This window comes from Dryas octopetala, chromosome 1 (assembly GCF_963921425.1).
Source record: "Dryas octopetala chromosome 1, drDryOcto1.1, whole genome shotgun sequence".
NCBI lineage: Eukaryota > Viridiplantae > Streptophyta > Magnoliopsida > Rosales > Rosaceae > Dryas > Dryas octopetala.
In genome coordinates, this window is record NC_141366.1 from 8931804 (window position 1) to 8948055 (window position 16252).

The 16252-nt window shown below is 37.8% G+C and overlaps 2 protein-coding genes across 7 annotated transcripts; both read left to right on the top strand.

The window, feature by feature from the left end:
- Positions 1-550: 550 nt before the first annotated feature.
- Positions 551-7074, top strand: LOC147297432 (potassium transporter 11-like). Of its 3 annotated transcripts, XM_086236627.1 has the most exons (9): positions 551-664; positions 901-1126; positions 1938-2189; positions 2543-2596; positions 3095-3148; positions 3259-3519; positions 3640-3810; positions 4628-4882; positions 6014-7074. In XM_086236627.1, the coding sequence occupies exons 1-9, from the start codon at positions 551-553 to the stop codon at positions 7072-7074; spliced, it is 2448 nt and encodes an 815-aa protein (XP_086092753.1). The 3 variants fall into 3 exon arrangements, with proteins under 3 accessions (XP_086092753.1, XP_086092761.1, XP_086092768.1); XM_086236635.1 differs by lacking the exon at positions 2543-2596 and having other exon boundaries at positions 1938-2183; positions 3098-3153; positions 3261-3519; XM_086236642.1 differs by lacking the exon at positions 2543-2596 and having other exon boundaries at positions 1938-2183; positions 3098-3148.
- A 2936-nt stretch (positions 7075-10010) lies between these two features.
- LOC147297433 (potassium transporter 10-like) lies at positions 10011-15935 on the top strand. 4 transcript variants are annotated; one of them, XM_086236606.1, is made up of 9 exons: positions 10011-10237; positions 10461-10881; positions 11200-11425; positions 11845-12090; positions 12649-12699; positions 12811-13071; positions 13201-13368; positions 13757-14011; positions 14596-15935. In XM_086236606.1, the coding sequence occupies exons 2-9, from the start codon at positions 10768-10770 to the stop codon at positions 15636-15638; spliced, it is 2364 nt and encodes a 787-aa protein (XP_086092732.1). In that variant the 5' UTR covers positions 10011-10237; positions 10461-10767; the 3' UTR covers positions 15639-15935. The 4 variants fall into 4 exon arrangements, with proteins under 4 accessions (XP_086092732.1, XP_086092737.1, XP_086092743.1 ...); XM_086236611.1 differs by having other exon boundaries at positions 11210-11425; XM_086236617.1 differs by lacking the exon at positions 13201-13368.
- The last annotated feature ends 317 nt before the right edge of the window (positions 15936-16252 follow it).

Consider the following 16252-nt stretch of genomic DNA (forward strand, 5'->3'; position numbering starts at 1 on the left):
ATTTTTACGTAAAGTATGTCGGGTGTTGTTGGGCTGTAATGGCTAATGGCTTCAACAGAGTGGGTCTGTTTTGTTGTTTTTTTTGGGGTCTGAGGAGTTCTGGGTTTGTACTTTGTTGCCATTGGATAAATGAATTGAGGTACCAAATGCATGCAAGCTCTGGATTTGATACAAACAAACAAGACGAGCAAAAGTGAGAGATGAGAAATAACACTAGGGAAAAATCAAAGAGCTGCAAACGCGGGAATAGTAGGCCATGAAAAAAGAAGAGCTATGATGGTGGTGCACCATAAATAGGCAATGCATCAACCACCTAATGCCTTCCCGAAAAATATGAGAGCAACAAAAATTCATGCCCCAAATCCCCAACACACACTTGTCCCATGCAAATACCAAGCAACATCATCTGGGGTTGGAGAAGAAGCCTAAGAAAAAAAAACAACTGCTGGAATATTGGGAAAAAACAAAATGCAGAGGTGAATTGCTGCTAGGGGAAGAAGAAGAAAAAGAACCCATTTGAATTGTTGAGTTGCAATTGCCCACATTAACAATGGCTACTGATAATGGCCCCGACAAAAAAGGTGGCGTCTGGGTTTTGGATCAGGAGCTTGATCAGCCTATGGATGAGGAGGCTAAGAAGGTTAGAAATATGTACAATGAACAGGTACTCTCTCTCTCTCTCTCTCAAATATGTACAATGAACATGTACTCTCTCTCTCTCTCTCTATCTCTCTCTCACTCATACCCTTCTCATTATATGTCAATTCAGAAGGCTTTGGATTTTTAATATCTGGGCATCCAATTGATTCTTTTGTTTATGCCTGTCATGACCTGAATATTTAAGTATTGTGTTATTTCAAAGTGGCTTTGCTGATCGCTTTTTGTTTTTTCATTCTCCAGAAATATTCAACAGTGAAGGTTCTGCAACTTGCATTTCAAAGCCTTGGTGTGGTCTATGGAGATTTGGGCACATCTCCTTTGTATGTTTTCTACAATACATTTCCTCATGGAATTGGCGACCCAGAGGATATAATTGGAGCTTTATCTGTCATTATATATTCCCTCACTCTTATTCCACTCCTGAAGTATGTTTTTATTGTCTGTAGAGCAAATGACAATGGTCAAGGTAATTCATCTCAACCAATAATGTTACTTTATTCAAGTTCTGTATGATCCATATATAAGCTCTCTCCACCATTTTAATAGTAGGTATTACCTTGAATAATGTGCTCAGGTAATCTAATTTATCCGTGTTTGATTGTTTACTGTAAGGCTGCATAAAATTCAATTTCATAAAGGGAAATAAATATCTGAAAGTATTCGAGTTATAGAAAAAGTGAATCTTAATTTAACAAGAGTTCAAATTAAAGCGTGTAGTGTGAAAAATGGTATGATTCATGATGTAATGGCAAAGTCTCAGGATGCCATGCATAAGTATGAGGCTTCATTTATTCAGAGTAGCTGTTTCATGTGAAATTTCTGGAAAACCATTTCTAGATTCACCTCCTTATGCCTGCTCAAGTGGAGATAGCACTGGGTGATGGCCTCTTTTATCATAAAGTGCCATATCAATATTGCTGCTTTAGTGACAAATTTTTTCTTGATTATTTGCATCTCCTTTATTCCAAAGTGACATGGCCATTGATGATTTGCTGTATCTAGTGTTGCCTGTAAAAACAAAAATAAATCATTGCTAAAGCATATTTACAATTTAACTTAAAACTCATGTGAATGCGCAAGGGGTGATTCCGACTCTTGTGTGTATTCTTTTTGAATTTTTATCATGCATCCTAGTCAAGTGATTTTCTTATGTAGTCTAAGCTAGTATACCATAACATGCGCTATGCCAGTATCTTCCCCCTCAATGAGGCAAATTTCGCTATTTGATTATGGTGAGACACTCAGTTCTTGTAAACTTATCCTCCTCATGGTTTCAGGTGGAACATTTGCACTTTATTCATTACTCTGTCGACATGCAAAAATAAAGACTGTTCCTAACCAAGACCAAACTGATGAGGAGCTAACAACATATAGTCGTTCTACATTTGGTGAGCACTCATTTGCTGCAAAAACCAAGAGATGGTTGGAGGGGCATGCATTAATGCAGAACATACTTCTCATTCTTGTTCTGGTTGGCTCTTGCATGGTGATTGGGGATGGGATTTTGACTCCAGCCATATCAGGTATATATCTTCCTGTAGTAGGACCGACTTCTGTCTAATTATGTTCATAAATAATCTGCTTACAAATGCAAATCCTTTTCAAGATATTGTATGCTAGTAGGTTAGAACAAAAAGGTAAATGAGACCATGCAACTAGCAGATGAAATTAAATAAGTGATGGATTAAACCAGGTTTAGCGGTTTACCCTTGTCTGTCAGATGATGAAACAGATTCAGCATCTTGTACAATTACATTGCACTGCCACTGTTGGAGATCAGGAAAGTTGGTAGATTCAAAGAAACCAATTGGTGGAAATTATGGAGATATCGAAAGAATTATAAAAATAATTTTGTGGTCTATTAGTTACTTCCTGGAACAACTTTTCTTACTTTTAGGAGAGAAGGATAATAATATTTATCAATTTTATATCTTTAGTAATTAGTATCCGAAAAGATGGGGGAAAAAGAGCTGAGAACTTGTTGTCTCCAAGGGTATTCTTGCTGCCATTAAAGTGAGAATAAAGAGGCTTCTTCAGTTGAATATGTAGTCCACTTAGTGTAACCATCTCCATCTGCACACATGCTGGCATGCATGGTCACTTTTTCTTTGCACAAAAATAGAAATGAAATGAGTTATTCATACCTCCAGAAATGTGACAAATTTTTGCATCGAGGCCTAAGATTTAACCATATCACATCCCTTGGAATCTTGGTAATGTATGAAATAAGTAAAACGTCATAGGCTTATAAGCTTTAAAAAATTTTCTTTTGGCTTCTAAGAGCTCTTTCTAAAAGATTGTATTGTGCCTATAATGATTAATGTTTTCTGTAGTGCTAATGAGGTGAGTATGATTCTTTCTCAGTTACATTGGTAACTGCTTAACTATATTCTATTTGATAAGTATGCGGAGTACTTAACCATACGATCTTTAGCAGTGCTGTCAGCAGTTGGTGGGATCAATGAGGGCCGCTCCCAGATTAGTAATGGTATCGTTATGCTCCTACAAATAAAGATTTTCTTTTATTTTCTTTGTCATGTCTGTAACTCAATCTATCTACTTTCCAAATCTAATTATATGTACGCTTTTGTTATACAGAGGTAGTCGTGCTTGTTGCTGTTGTTATACTGGTACTTTTGTTTATCATGCAACAATATGGTACAGACAAAGTTAGTTGGCTGTTTTCACCAATTGTACTCCTTTGGTTTCTCTTAATTGGAGGAATTGGCTTGTTCAACATTTGGAAACATGATAGTAGCATTTTAAAAGCTTTTTCACCTGTGTGTGTATATCGATATTTTAAGAGGGGAGGTATAAATGGGTGGTTATCTCTCGGAGGTATTATGCTTTGTATAAACGGTAAAAGTTTTGTTATGCTTTTATGGTAGTTCATCCATTCTCCTTTTTTTTTTATCTATACTAATTTATTGATGAAGTTGGTGACCATAGTCTTTAAATACTGGTTCTGAACCATTACAGGAACTGAAACACTTTTTGCTGACCTATCCAATTTCCCACTCCAGTCCATACAGATTGCTTTCACATTAGTTGTATTTCCTTGCCTTATTTTAGCTTACTCCGGTCAAGCTGCCTACCTCATGAAGCATTCAGATCACGTGCTGATCGGTCCTTTTTATCGTTCTATTCCAGGTTCGTTTGATCTCAACAAGATATGATATGACACTTTTTTTGCCATGGCACCAGTTCAATATGTATGAGATATCATGATACTGGAGCAGTTAAATGATCAACTGCTAGTCCTTGGAAGGGTGATTTAATTATGGACATAACCATTACCATCAGCATGTTTGAATGATGGAGTTGCTCTCATTCTGGGTGACAAAGACTTTGCCCTCATTCATAAAAGGTTTAAAGAACTTTTCTAGAGCATGTTTAGTGGTGCAAACATACTACCCTTTGGACATTCCCTACAGCTTTGAGATTCAATTGAATAAAGCTGGTACATATTTTTTAGAAAAATGTTTTGTTAGGCTCCAGTTGCGAACTGGAAGCACTACTTCATCTATGTGGACTTGAATTTTCACCACATTGCATTCTGTCAAGATAAAAGGGAACATTGTCATGTTTAATTGTCAAAGAAAATTCATATTTAAGTTGTTTATTCATTAAGAGAAGTTAATAAGTTGGAATAGTTGCTACAATATTGCAAATAAGGAAAAAGCTTTATAATAAACATTACAGAAAAAAGCTGTGCATCTTTTGAACTTAGGAGCTGATTCTGTCACTTTAATAAGAATGCTGTTGGAACTTGGATTTACACCATGTAGAATTTCATAAATTTCTGGAAAGTATACATGAAAAATTTCTTGTGATATAGAAATTTGTTATTCAAGAAAATTCTTTTAAACTTTACATACATTTTCAGAGTGGCATGAATCCCCCTATTTTAATGGAAATTTGTTGCTGAAAGATGCCGCTTAATCATCTTTTTTTTTTTTTTTTGCAGACAAAATATATTGGCCTGTGTTTGTTGTTGCAACTTTAGCTGCTATTGTTGCAAGTCAGGCCACCATAACTGCAACTTTTTCATTAATCAAGCAGGCCCTAGCACTTGGCTGTTTCCCAAGAGTCAAAGTTGTGTATACATCAAGGAAATACCGTCACGAGATATATATTCCAGACATTAATTGGATTCTTATGATTCTTTGCATTTCCGTGACAGCTGGATTTAAAAATCAAAACCAAATTGGGAATGCCGCTGGTAAGTTTATCCTCTTCTGAATATTGTCAAGTGTATTCGATCCATCTTCCTTGAACATTGCTAAAGCATGTCTGGTAGGAGAGTATGTGATTCAGTCAGCGGCTTCAGCATATAATATACTCTCCAGACACTTTCCAAGCCCTAAAATTATTATTTTTTGTATATTTGAGGGTCTAATTATTAAACCATGCATGTCTGATATGATGTCAATGCCTCTCATCTTGTATGCATGCCATACATAGTAACATATAGATCCAGGTGTAGTTTTCTATTTGGCTGCCAAAACCATATGCAGCTTATTTTATTTATACACTTACTATTTCATACATAATTTTATGAAAGCCATGCCAGTGCATAGAATTGAATTCAAATTTCTGTGTACTTATATCACTGCTCTCCTATTTTTATCTATCTGAAATGATGTGGCTGTACACGAAATGTGCATTTCTCATGAGGTTGAGCCCATGTGTTATACATGAGTTGATGGTAAGACATCTACTTTATTTTGTACGAAAATTTTGTGGAACGTTAGTAAGAAAATAATTTTTCTCGTCATATCTTCAAAAAAAAAAAAAAAATCTCCTCATATCATACCATCTTCTCATCCTGCGGAAGCCCCCTACTAGTAACACATCCTATTCAGAGCATAAACCATAAAATTTTGAATGAGACTTCATCCTTTTCCTATTAATTTCTTTCATATCTACAACTTTTCTCTAAATATTTTTACACTTGGATTTATCTAGTTTTTTTTTTATCAATATTATGTTACTGTTTATTTTTTGGCCTGGACTGTGGAGGCGCGGGCCTAGTGGCTGTGATCAATAGCCATTGATCATGAAGTCTAAATTACAGATAATGATCATTCTTTGTTTCTACCCTTTTGTGTCATTCTTCTTTTTTTTTTTCTTTTTTTTTTCCCATCTGCTTCCAGCTACAACTGTTCTGCCTGAGTAGGTTCCGTAGATTAATGTGGAGCAGGTGATTACTGGAAAAATTCTAGGCAAATCTTGTTCACATTTCTCTTCTTAAACTTGTGTTTTGACTGTTACTTGTCATATCTCATTCCAAGCTTCCTGTTTGAAATAAAGATTGGATCAACTTATAACATATTCTTACATGTTGCAACAGGGACGGCAGTCGTTATAGTCATGTTGGTAACCACATTTCTTGTGATTTTAGTCATGATATTAGTGTGGCACAGCCATTGGATTCTTGTCCTTATCTTCGCTGGCTTATCATTGATAGTGGAGGGCACTTACTTTTCTGCTGTACTCCCTAAGGTCAGTCAAGGAGGGTGGGTTCCTCTTGTGATCGCAGTAGCCTTCTTTATGGTCATGTATGTTTGGCATTATGGTACAGTAATACGCTATGAGAATGAGGTGCAGTGTAAGGTGTCAATGGCATGGATTCTTGGACTTGGTCCCAGTTTAGGACTGGTTCGGGTACCTGGGATAGGCCTTGTGTACTCTGATCTTGCTAGTGGAGTGCCCCGCATTTTCACTCACTTTATCACCAACCTACCCGCCATCCATTCTGTAGTCATCTTTGTCTGTGTGAAGTACCTTCCTGTCTGCACAGTCCTAGAAGATGAGCGGTTCCTTGTAAGGCGGATTGGACCAAAGAATTTCCATATGTTCCGTTGTGTTGTAAGATATGGCTATAAAGACGACCATAAAAAAGAGGATGATTTTGAGAACAAGCTCTTTGACAGCCTTTTCATGTTTATCCGGCTTGAGTTCCTCATGGATGCGTCTGATGAGTCTGATGTATTTGGTTTACTTGAGTCTCCAACTACGAACCGATCAAGAGATTATGGCCTGTTTAACAATAACAACACCAGCATACCAGACTCCAATGTAGACCTGTCAATTGCATCAGTGGACTCAATCGATATTGTGGTTAATGATGATTCTCCATTGCATGCAGGCCATACATTGACATCCTCCATTCCAAGGAGCAGACAGGTCCAGACTGATGAGATAGAATTCTTCAACAACTGTAGAGATGCAGGGGTAGTGCACATACTGGGAAACACTGTAGTAAGAGCTAGAAGGGACTCTAGATTTTGTAAGAGGATAGCTGTTGATTACCTCTATGCATTTCTTAGGAAGATATGCAGAGAAAACAGTGTATTGCTCTATGTTCCTCAGGAGAGTCTCTTGAGTGTTGGCCAGATATACTATGTATAACATTTGAATACCATAGTATGTGTCTGACCAATTTCAGATTTTTGCTAATTATGAATTACCAACTCTAAATCAGACATCACATGGAAACCCAACTCAAATTCAGCTTTAGATGGCTGAACAATGCCTAATCTATAGTTTTGATTGGACTTGGTTTTGGGGCTGCAACTCAAGTTTTGATCCAAACTTGTGACTTGGCCCGACCCAACCAAAGCCCTTTTTGTTTATAGAAAAATACTTCTTTTATGGATAATTAACTTTCAAAAAGATTACATCATAGAGATAGAGCTATTTGTAGCTCATTTTCTACTCAAACGTATACATATATGCACATTCTTAGAAAAAGATGCGACAAAGCCCATGTTTAGAGAAAATTTCATTATTTACTAAAAGCTCGTTGGGTACGTCGACTGTATTGATTAATTTATGTCGGATAGTATTAATTTATTTTAGAGAATACTGACTGTTTATTCAGAATATTATCAGACGTTTGGTACTGTTCTGAATAAAATTATAAACAGTCTAACTAAGTTATACTGTGTTTGGTGCTGTCGGATAACAGCGGATCAGACTATTTTTTTAATTCTTTGATAACTTAGTGGAAATTAAAATTCATATCACAAATTTTTTTTAGCAAGATTCATATAACAATAAATTTTTTGTTTCTTTTGTTGTTGCCAAGATTTATAGGACAAGAGGACATAATTAACCCATTCTCATAATTGTAGGACTTTGGATCATATGTTTTATATATAATCATATGTTTCAATGAAGTTTAAGAGCTCAAAAGAGTGCCCATTCTCAACAATATGAACCAAAAGCATGCCCTGATGAACCACATCTTCAGTGATGCTAGAACTATCTTATCCCAAAAATAATGATTCTCCACCACAAAGTCCCAATGAACACAATCAAACAGCCAGTACCACCTTATTCATACACAGTGATTTTTAAACCCAAATGTTTACATGAATACCGTAAAACAAATGAATTCAGCTCCTTTTCCAAGATAACCCGCACCCAACTAGAAAATTCCATATTTTTTATATCTTAAGCCTGGATAAAACCCCAAACTATCACAAATCCACCTCCAAAGTTTGCAAATTTAGCACAATCTAAATAGCCCACCAACGATTTTATCAAAGAAATTAAATCAATGATTGTCATCGACCCAACATTGAGAACTTCAAAAAATCCCAACTTCAACAATATCCACCAGAGTTTTCTCATAATTGTTTGCAACTTTGAAGAAAAACTTTAAAAAAGATAAACAAACCCATTTGAAGAAAAATACCGCCCAAGCAAAACTTTGAAAAAAAAAAAAAATTAAAACCTAATTCCCACAAAAATGTAATAAAATCTGAATTAGATGGGTTTTCACGTAGAAAGCGTGTTTTTGTTTTTCTAAGTTTTTATAATTAAGCGTGTATTATCTAATTTCAAGTGTTTGAGTTGTATTAGTTAGTTAGGTAAAGAAAGTATTAAAAATTCAGTCTGATTTACATAGTCAAGTAATTAAATAAGAGGGCTGCTATTTGCACACCCCTAAATTTCTTTTTGCACACCCTTTCTGAAAAAAAAAAAGAAAAATTCAAGAGAAAAGACCATTTGGCCCTTCCCTCACCTACACACCCCCATCCCCATCTCCCCCCCGTACACACCCCCTTGCTCTGTTTTTTTTCCCTCCGCCCCATCACCACCTTCCTCGCACCAGCAGCACCACATTCCTCGCACCACCATCTTCCTCACAGCACCACCACCTTCCTCGCAGCACCACCACCGCGCGCAGCACCACCCAAAACAGCCACCATAACCAGCCCGGCAGCCCCTCCTCGGCTCCTCCCTTTCTCCTCTCTCTCTCTCTCTCTCTCTCTCTCTCTCTCTATCTCTCCTTCCTTCTCTCCTCTCACCCAAGCAGACAGCCAAACTAGTAAAAAAAAAAAAAAAATTGCAGCGGGTTCGGCGGACCAGTGCCTAACCCGGTGGTTTCGTTCGACAGGTACCCGCCGAATAGAATAGGATTGTTCGGTGGGTACCTACCGAACGAAACCATTGGGTTCGGCACTGGTCCACCGAACCCGATCCAATTTTTTTTTTTTAAGTTTTCTTCTCCGGCGCGCGACGGTGAGCTTGCTGGAGGAAGGGAGGTGGTCCGAGTAAGGGGAAGAAAAAGAAGAGAGGGTGGGGTGGTCGCCGGTGGTGGTAGGCTGCTCGGGGATGGGTGTGTGCCGGAGAGAGGAGAGGTGGGGAGGAGGTGTGTGGGTGAGGGGGTGTGTACGCGGGGGGGGGGGGGGGAGGGGGGAGATGGGGATGGGGTGTGTGATTTTTGGGTGTGTGTGTGTGTTTTTTTTTTCTGTTTAGGAAGGGTGTGCAAAAAGAAAAATTGATGGGGTATAAGGTCTTTTCCTTTGAGTTTTTATTTTTTATTTTAAGAAAGGGTGTGCAAAGAGAAGAAAATGGTGTGCAAATAGCAGCACTCTTAAATAATATAAGTTAACACCAAACAATTGACATAGATTATTTATTCCAAACAACTTACATTGATTATTTACTCCTCTCTAGAGTCTAATACGGTGTACCAACATCCCCTTACTGTGCTAACATATCCAACCGAGTGAGTCTTCAGTGGGGCGTGCCCCAGTGAAGCATGTTTCACATGAGGTGGGACCCACAATCATGTGAGACATGCCTCACCGGGGCATGTTTATCCCATCCAACCTTGTCCCGATCATATTGTTTTAACTCTTACCAAAATCAGACCAAAAAAATCTCATCTCCGTCTAAATCTCATCTGCTTGTTAGCTTGTTGCATATTTTCGAAAGGTAAATACAGACAGTAAACAAATAAAATTTCGTGTCAACTGCCAATTTGATTTCACCTTAATTCTAGAAAAGGGTGGGGGCTTTTGTACTCAAAGCTTCTTACATTCAGACCCAGACAAAAATTCGGCCCTCAATGACTGTCCCTTTCCCTGAATAAAGAAAAGAAAAAACCGCTTGAAGGAGCACGAGTTTCTCCTCTTTGCATTGAGATCTGGGCTTTGCTCATCTCTACCATTGTGTTATGCTTTAATTGGTAGGCTTCACCTAAGCGGCTAAACCCACTCTGTAAGCAGAAGAAAGAAAAAGCTAAACCCACCTGGGAATTCATTTCACTTACTACCAAGTAAAGACACTAAATTTGTTTTTTTTTTTTTTTTTTTTCTTTTATTTTACAATTTTTCTTATATGTTGGGGTGTTTTTGGGCTGTTATGGCTTCAATGGAGTTCTGGGTTTTTCTTCATTTTTTATGTTGCAGTTTATTTCCATTGAATTGAGGTGCCAAACCCATGCTCTGGATTTTGTCCACTCAACTTGCTCATTTTCTCTGTTGGATTTTGAATTGTAGGTCATTCTGGGTAGTGGACTTGAATGATCTTACTGTTTTAGATTTGATAAGCTTTGGCGTTGGGACTAATGTTGATGTTCAGTTAATTTTCCTGATAATTTGCTAGCATCCAAAAGCAGAGTGTTCGGATTGTAAACACTGATGTCTGTTTCAATTAGGTTGGGTTAGGCCTAAAGTATGAGTTTGTGGTTTTCAATATGAAGAGGAAACTAAGAAAAACAGCTGAGGGATTGAGAAAAATCCACTGGAGAGGTGAATTGGTGGAAGAGAAATCAGAATAATTTGAATTATTGAGTTGCATACAAGAATGGCTACAGATGAAGACACTAATAACAAAGGTGGCGTGTGGGTTTTTGATCAGCAGCTTGATCAGCCCATGGATGAGGAGGCTAAGAGGCTTAGAAATATGTACATGGAAAAGGTACTCTCTCTCTCTCTCTCTCTCTCTCTCTCTAATTTATTCTGAAGGCTTTGAATTTTTAATATCTGATCCAGTTGACTTTGTTAATTCTTTTGTTTATGCTTGTTTAATTTAGAGATAAGGGAAATGAAATTGTGCAAAGGAATGCATTCATTTTGATTGTAACTCTGTTATACTATGGTTGAAATACTTGCCAGATGTACAACGAATGTAGCCTGCCCATGCCAGGCATGGCCTGAATACAATTAACAGATACTAAGATATTGTGTTATTTAAACTAGTTATGCTCTTGTTGCTGACCACTTTTTTAACCTCCAGAAATATTCAGCATTAATGCTTCTGCAGCTTGCATTTCAAAGCCTTGGTGTGGTCTACGGAGATTTAGGCACATCTCCTTTGTATGTTTTCTATAATACATTTCCTGATGGTATTGGCGACCCAGAGGATTTAATTGGAGCTTTATCTGTCATTATATATTCCCTCACTCTTATTCCACTCCTGAAGTATGTTTTTATTGTCTGTAGAGCAAATGACAATGGTCAAGGTAATTCATCTCAACCAATAAAGTTACTTTATTTAGTGCCATATCTATAGTGCTGCTATATGTGTCAAATTTTTGTTGATTTTATTTCATCTTCTTTATGAATTGACATGGCCAGTAATGATTTTCTGTATCTAGTGTTGCCTGTAAAAACAAAAATAAACCATTGCTGAAACATATCTACATTTAACTTAAAACTCCTATGATCTAATACATGTGTGATTCAGACTCTTTTTTGTGTTCTTATTTAACTAATAACATGCACCCTTTGCTTTACATTAAGTAATTTTCATTATGTAGTTAGAATGCTAGTAAACCATAACATGTAGTATGCTAGTATCTTCCCTCTCAATGAGGTAAATTTCCCTATTTGATTCTGCCAACACACGGTTCCTCTAAACTCATCCTCTTCATGGTTTCAGGTGGAACTTTTGCTCTTTATTCATTACTCTGTCGACATGCAAAAATAAAGGCTATTCCCAACCAAGACCGAACAGATGAGGAGCTAACAACATATAGCCATTCTACATTTGGTGAGCAATCATTTGCTGCAAGAACCAAGAGATGGTTGGAGGGACAGGCATTGATGAAGAACACACTTCTTATTCTTGTCCTGGTTGGCTCTTGCATGGTGATTGGGGATGGAGTTCTAACTCCCGCCATATCAGGTATACATCTTCACGGTAGATATCATAGGATAAAATGTCATGTCATTAACACACAAAAGTGGTAGGTGTACTGAGCAAATTTAGAGGCTCAAATAGCAATACCCATTTCCGATTTTTTTGGGCAAGTAGGTTAAGAAGTCGAATTTGTGGGGCCAAAGTACATCAGGGATGATGCACTGATTGTAGATCGATTTGGCAGGTAACCCACAGGAGATGAACTCCAATCTAGAGGCCAGCAAGGTCGCCGGCCTCCCTTATGGCTCCGGTGGGGCTGGGAAGAGAGAGAGAATGAATGAGAGAGATAGAGAGAGAGAGAAAAGGGGAGGGCGGGGTAGCCAACCGGTGAGGTGGTGGGGCCAGTCGGCGGGGAGGGTGGGAGGGAGGGAGGGAAGAGTAGGGGGGTGTATTGAGCAATTGGGGGTATGAATAGCTGCACCCTTAATGATTTCCTTAATGTTGCTGAGGTGAGTTTTATTCTTTTTCAGTTCCATTGGAAGCTGCTTAACCATATTCTATTTGATAAGTGTCCATAATACATGACCATACTATCTTTTGCAGTTCTGTCAGCAGTTGGTGGGATCAATGTGCGCCACTCTCAGATTAGTAATGGTATCTCCATGCTCGTGGATATAAAGATTTTCTTTCATTTGCTTCATCATGTTTGTAACTCAACGCATCAATGTTTCAAAATCTAATTATAAGTACACTTTTGTTATGCAGAGGTAGTCGTGCTTGTTGCTGTTGTTATACTGGTACTTTTGTTTACCATGCAACACCATGGCACAGATAAAGTTGGTTGGCTGTTTGCACCAATTGTGCTCCTTTGGTTTCTCTTAATTGGAGGAATTGGCATGTTCAACATTTGGAAATACGATAGTAGCATTTTGAAAGCTTTTTCACCTGTGTATGTATATCGATTTTTTAAAAGGGGTGGAAAAGATGGGTGGACATCTCTCGGAGGTATTATGCTTAGTATAACAGGTAATAGTTCTGTCATGCTGTTATGGCAGTTGATCCATTTTCCTTTTTCTGATCCATACTCTTAATATTCTTGAAATTTATGCAAGTTAGTGACTTTAGTATCTGAAGACTAGTTGTGAACCCTTACAGGAACAGAAGCACTTTTTGCTGACCTTTCCCATTTCCCAGTCCCGTCCATACAGATTGCATTCACATTTGTTGTATTTCCTTGCCTTCTTTTGGCCTACTCTGGTCAAGCTGCCTACCTCATGAAAAATTCTGACCACGTGTTCGGTGCTTTTTACCATTCTATTCCAGGTTCGTCTAATCTCTTAAGTATAAAATATATCATAAACATTTAGGTTTAGGTGTTTAACTTTCTTTAGTGCCCAAACTGGTACAAAGCAAATACTTGCTGCCATATGCTCAGAATACTGAACAAGATACAATGATGCATATGAAAACCAGTGTAAAGGTAGTTTCCCTGAAACATGTGGTCATCGTAGAAACTAGTGTGGAAATGTGTCAACAAGATATGAGCATAACACTTTTTCTTGCCTGGGCACCAGCTCAATATGTATGAGATATCATGATAAGCCTGTTATTCAAGAAAATTCTTTAAAATTACATATGTTTTACAGTGGCTTGAAATGCTCATTTTTATGGTAATTTGTTGCTGACAGATGGCGATTAATCAATTTTGCAGACTGCATATATTGGCCGGTGTTTATTGTTGCAACTGCAGCTGCTGTTGTTGCCAGTCAGGCCACCATAACTGCAACTTTTTCATTAGTCAAGCAGGCCCTTGCACTTGGCTGTTTCCCAAGAGTCAAAGTTGTTCATACATCAAGGAAATACCGTCACCAGATATATATTCCAGACATTAATTGGATTGTTATGATTCTCTGCATTGCCGTGACAGCTGGGTTTAAAAATCAAAACCAAATTGGGAACGCCTCTGGTAAGTTTATCCGCTTCTGAAATTCTGAATTGCATACTTGTATTCAATCAATCTTAATTGAACAGTTTTTTTTTGGGTTAAGAGTTCAATCTTTTTTGAATACTGCTAAAGCACATCTGGTAGGAGAGCATTTGATTCTGTCAGCTGCTTCAGCATATAATTGACTGCAGACATTTTCCATGCACTAAAAGTACTAATATTTGTATATCTTGAGGGTCTAAATATTAAGCCATACATGTCTATAATATCGATGGTCATTGCGCATGCCCAGTGGCTGTGATATCAATAGTCATGAGCATGAGTCTAAATTACAGATAATCATTCTTTGTTTGTACCCTTGATGTCATTTTTTTTTTCTTTTCTGTTTTTTCATGATCCCATCTACCTCTAGGTACAAGTGTTTTGCTTGAGTAGGTTCCATTGATTAATGTGAAGCAGGTGATTATGGGGTAATTCTAGGAAAATCTTGTTCTCATTTCTGTTCTTAAACTTTTGTGTGGATAGTTACTTGTCACATCTCATTCCAAGCTTCTTGGTTGAATTAAAGATTGCATTGACAAACATAATCTTGCATGCTGCAACAGGGACAGCTGTTTGTATAGTCATGTTGGTAACCACATTGCTCATGATTTTAGTCATGATATTAGTGTGGCACTGCCATTGGATTCTTGTGCTGATCTTCACTGGCTTGTCATTGGTAGTGGAGGGCACCTACTTTTCTGCTGTACTCCTGAAGGTCAATCAAGGTGGGTGGGTACCTCTTGTGATCTCAGCAGCCTTCTTTATCATTATGTATGTTTGGCATTATGGTACAGTAAAACTCTATGAGATTGAGGTGCACAGTAAGGTTTCAATGGCATGGATTCTTGGACTTGGTCCCAGTTTAGGACTGGTTCGGGTACCAGGGGTAGGCCTGGTGTACACTGAGCTAGCTAGTGGAGTGCCCCGCATCTTTTCTCACTTTATCACCAACCTACCTGCCATCCATTCTGTTGTTGTCTTTGTCTGCGTGAAGTACCTTCCTGTCTGCACAGTCCCAGAAGAGGAGCGGTTCCTTGTAAAGCGGATTGGACCCAAGAATTTCCACATCTTTCGTTGTGTTGCAAGATATGGCTATAAAGACATCCATAGAAAAGATGACGATTTTGAGAAAAAGCTCTTTGACAACCTTTTCTTGTTTGTCCGGCTTGAGTCCCTGATGGAAGCGTCTTCAGACTCTGAGGTATCTAGTTTACTTGACCAGCCAACTAAGCAATCAAGAGATGGCCTGTTTAGTAACAACAGCGATATGCCCTACTCCAATGAAGACCTGTCAATTGCATCGGTGGACTCGATCATTCCTGATGATTCTCCATTGCCTGCAAACAATACTACGAGATCCTCCAATCTGGCAAGCAGCCAGGTCGAGATTGATGAGATGGAATTCCTGAACAACTGTAGAGATGCAGGGGTGGTACACATACTGGGAAATACTGTAGTAAGAGCCAGGAGGAACTCAAAGTTTTGGAAGAAGATAGCTGTTGATTACCTATTTGCATTTCTTAGGAAGATATGTAGGGAAGACAGTGCAATGTTCAACGTTCCTCATGAGAGTCTCTTGAATGTTGGGCAGGTATTCTATGTATAAGATTTCAATGGCATGACTAGAAAATGTGTCGATATTAATTTTGGTGAATGTGTGAACATTTGGGTCACTTGAAGGATGCAAAAACGCAAAGCTAGAGCTTAGACAATTTAATTTTTGGTTTTGGAGAAAATGAAACCTACCTAAGATATTGTGAATTGTTAATTTAGGAAAAAACTTACCTATGACAGTTGTATACATTCTGTGTGTCTTTCTCTCTCATCATGTGATAGTAAGTGATGAGAGAGAGACACAATGTTGTATTCACTCGATACATATAAGTCTTTCTCGTTAATTTAATATTATCTCGTCTCAACTTATTATTTAAAAGGATAGTTTCCCAATTCCTACATATGAAATTTGTGAATTATGATTTCGAACTCCAAATCAGGTATGGGAAATCAACACAAATTCAACTTTAGGAAAATATATTTTCAAAATTTTCTCTTTGCGCTATTTATTTCAAATCAATATTTTTGTGAAAACAAAACTAAGGGCCATATTGTAATCTCATGTCTACATTCTCGATATGTCCATGAGCTATTTAAACTAAAGTGGTGATAACACTATATGATACTATACTAACTGTTATGGAAAAATTATTTAGTATAACCGAT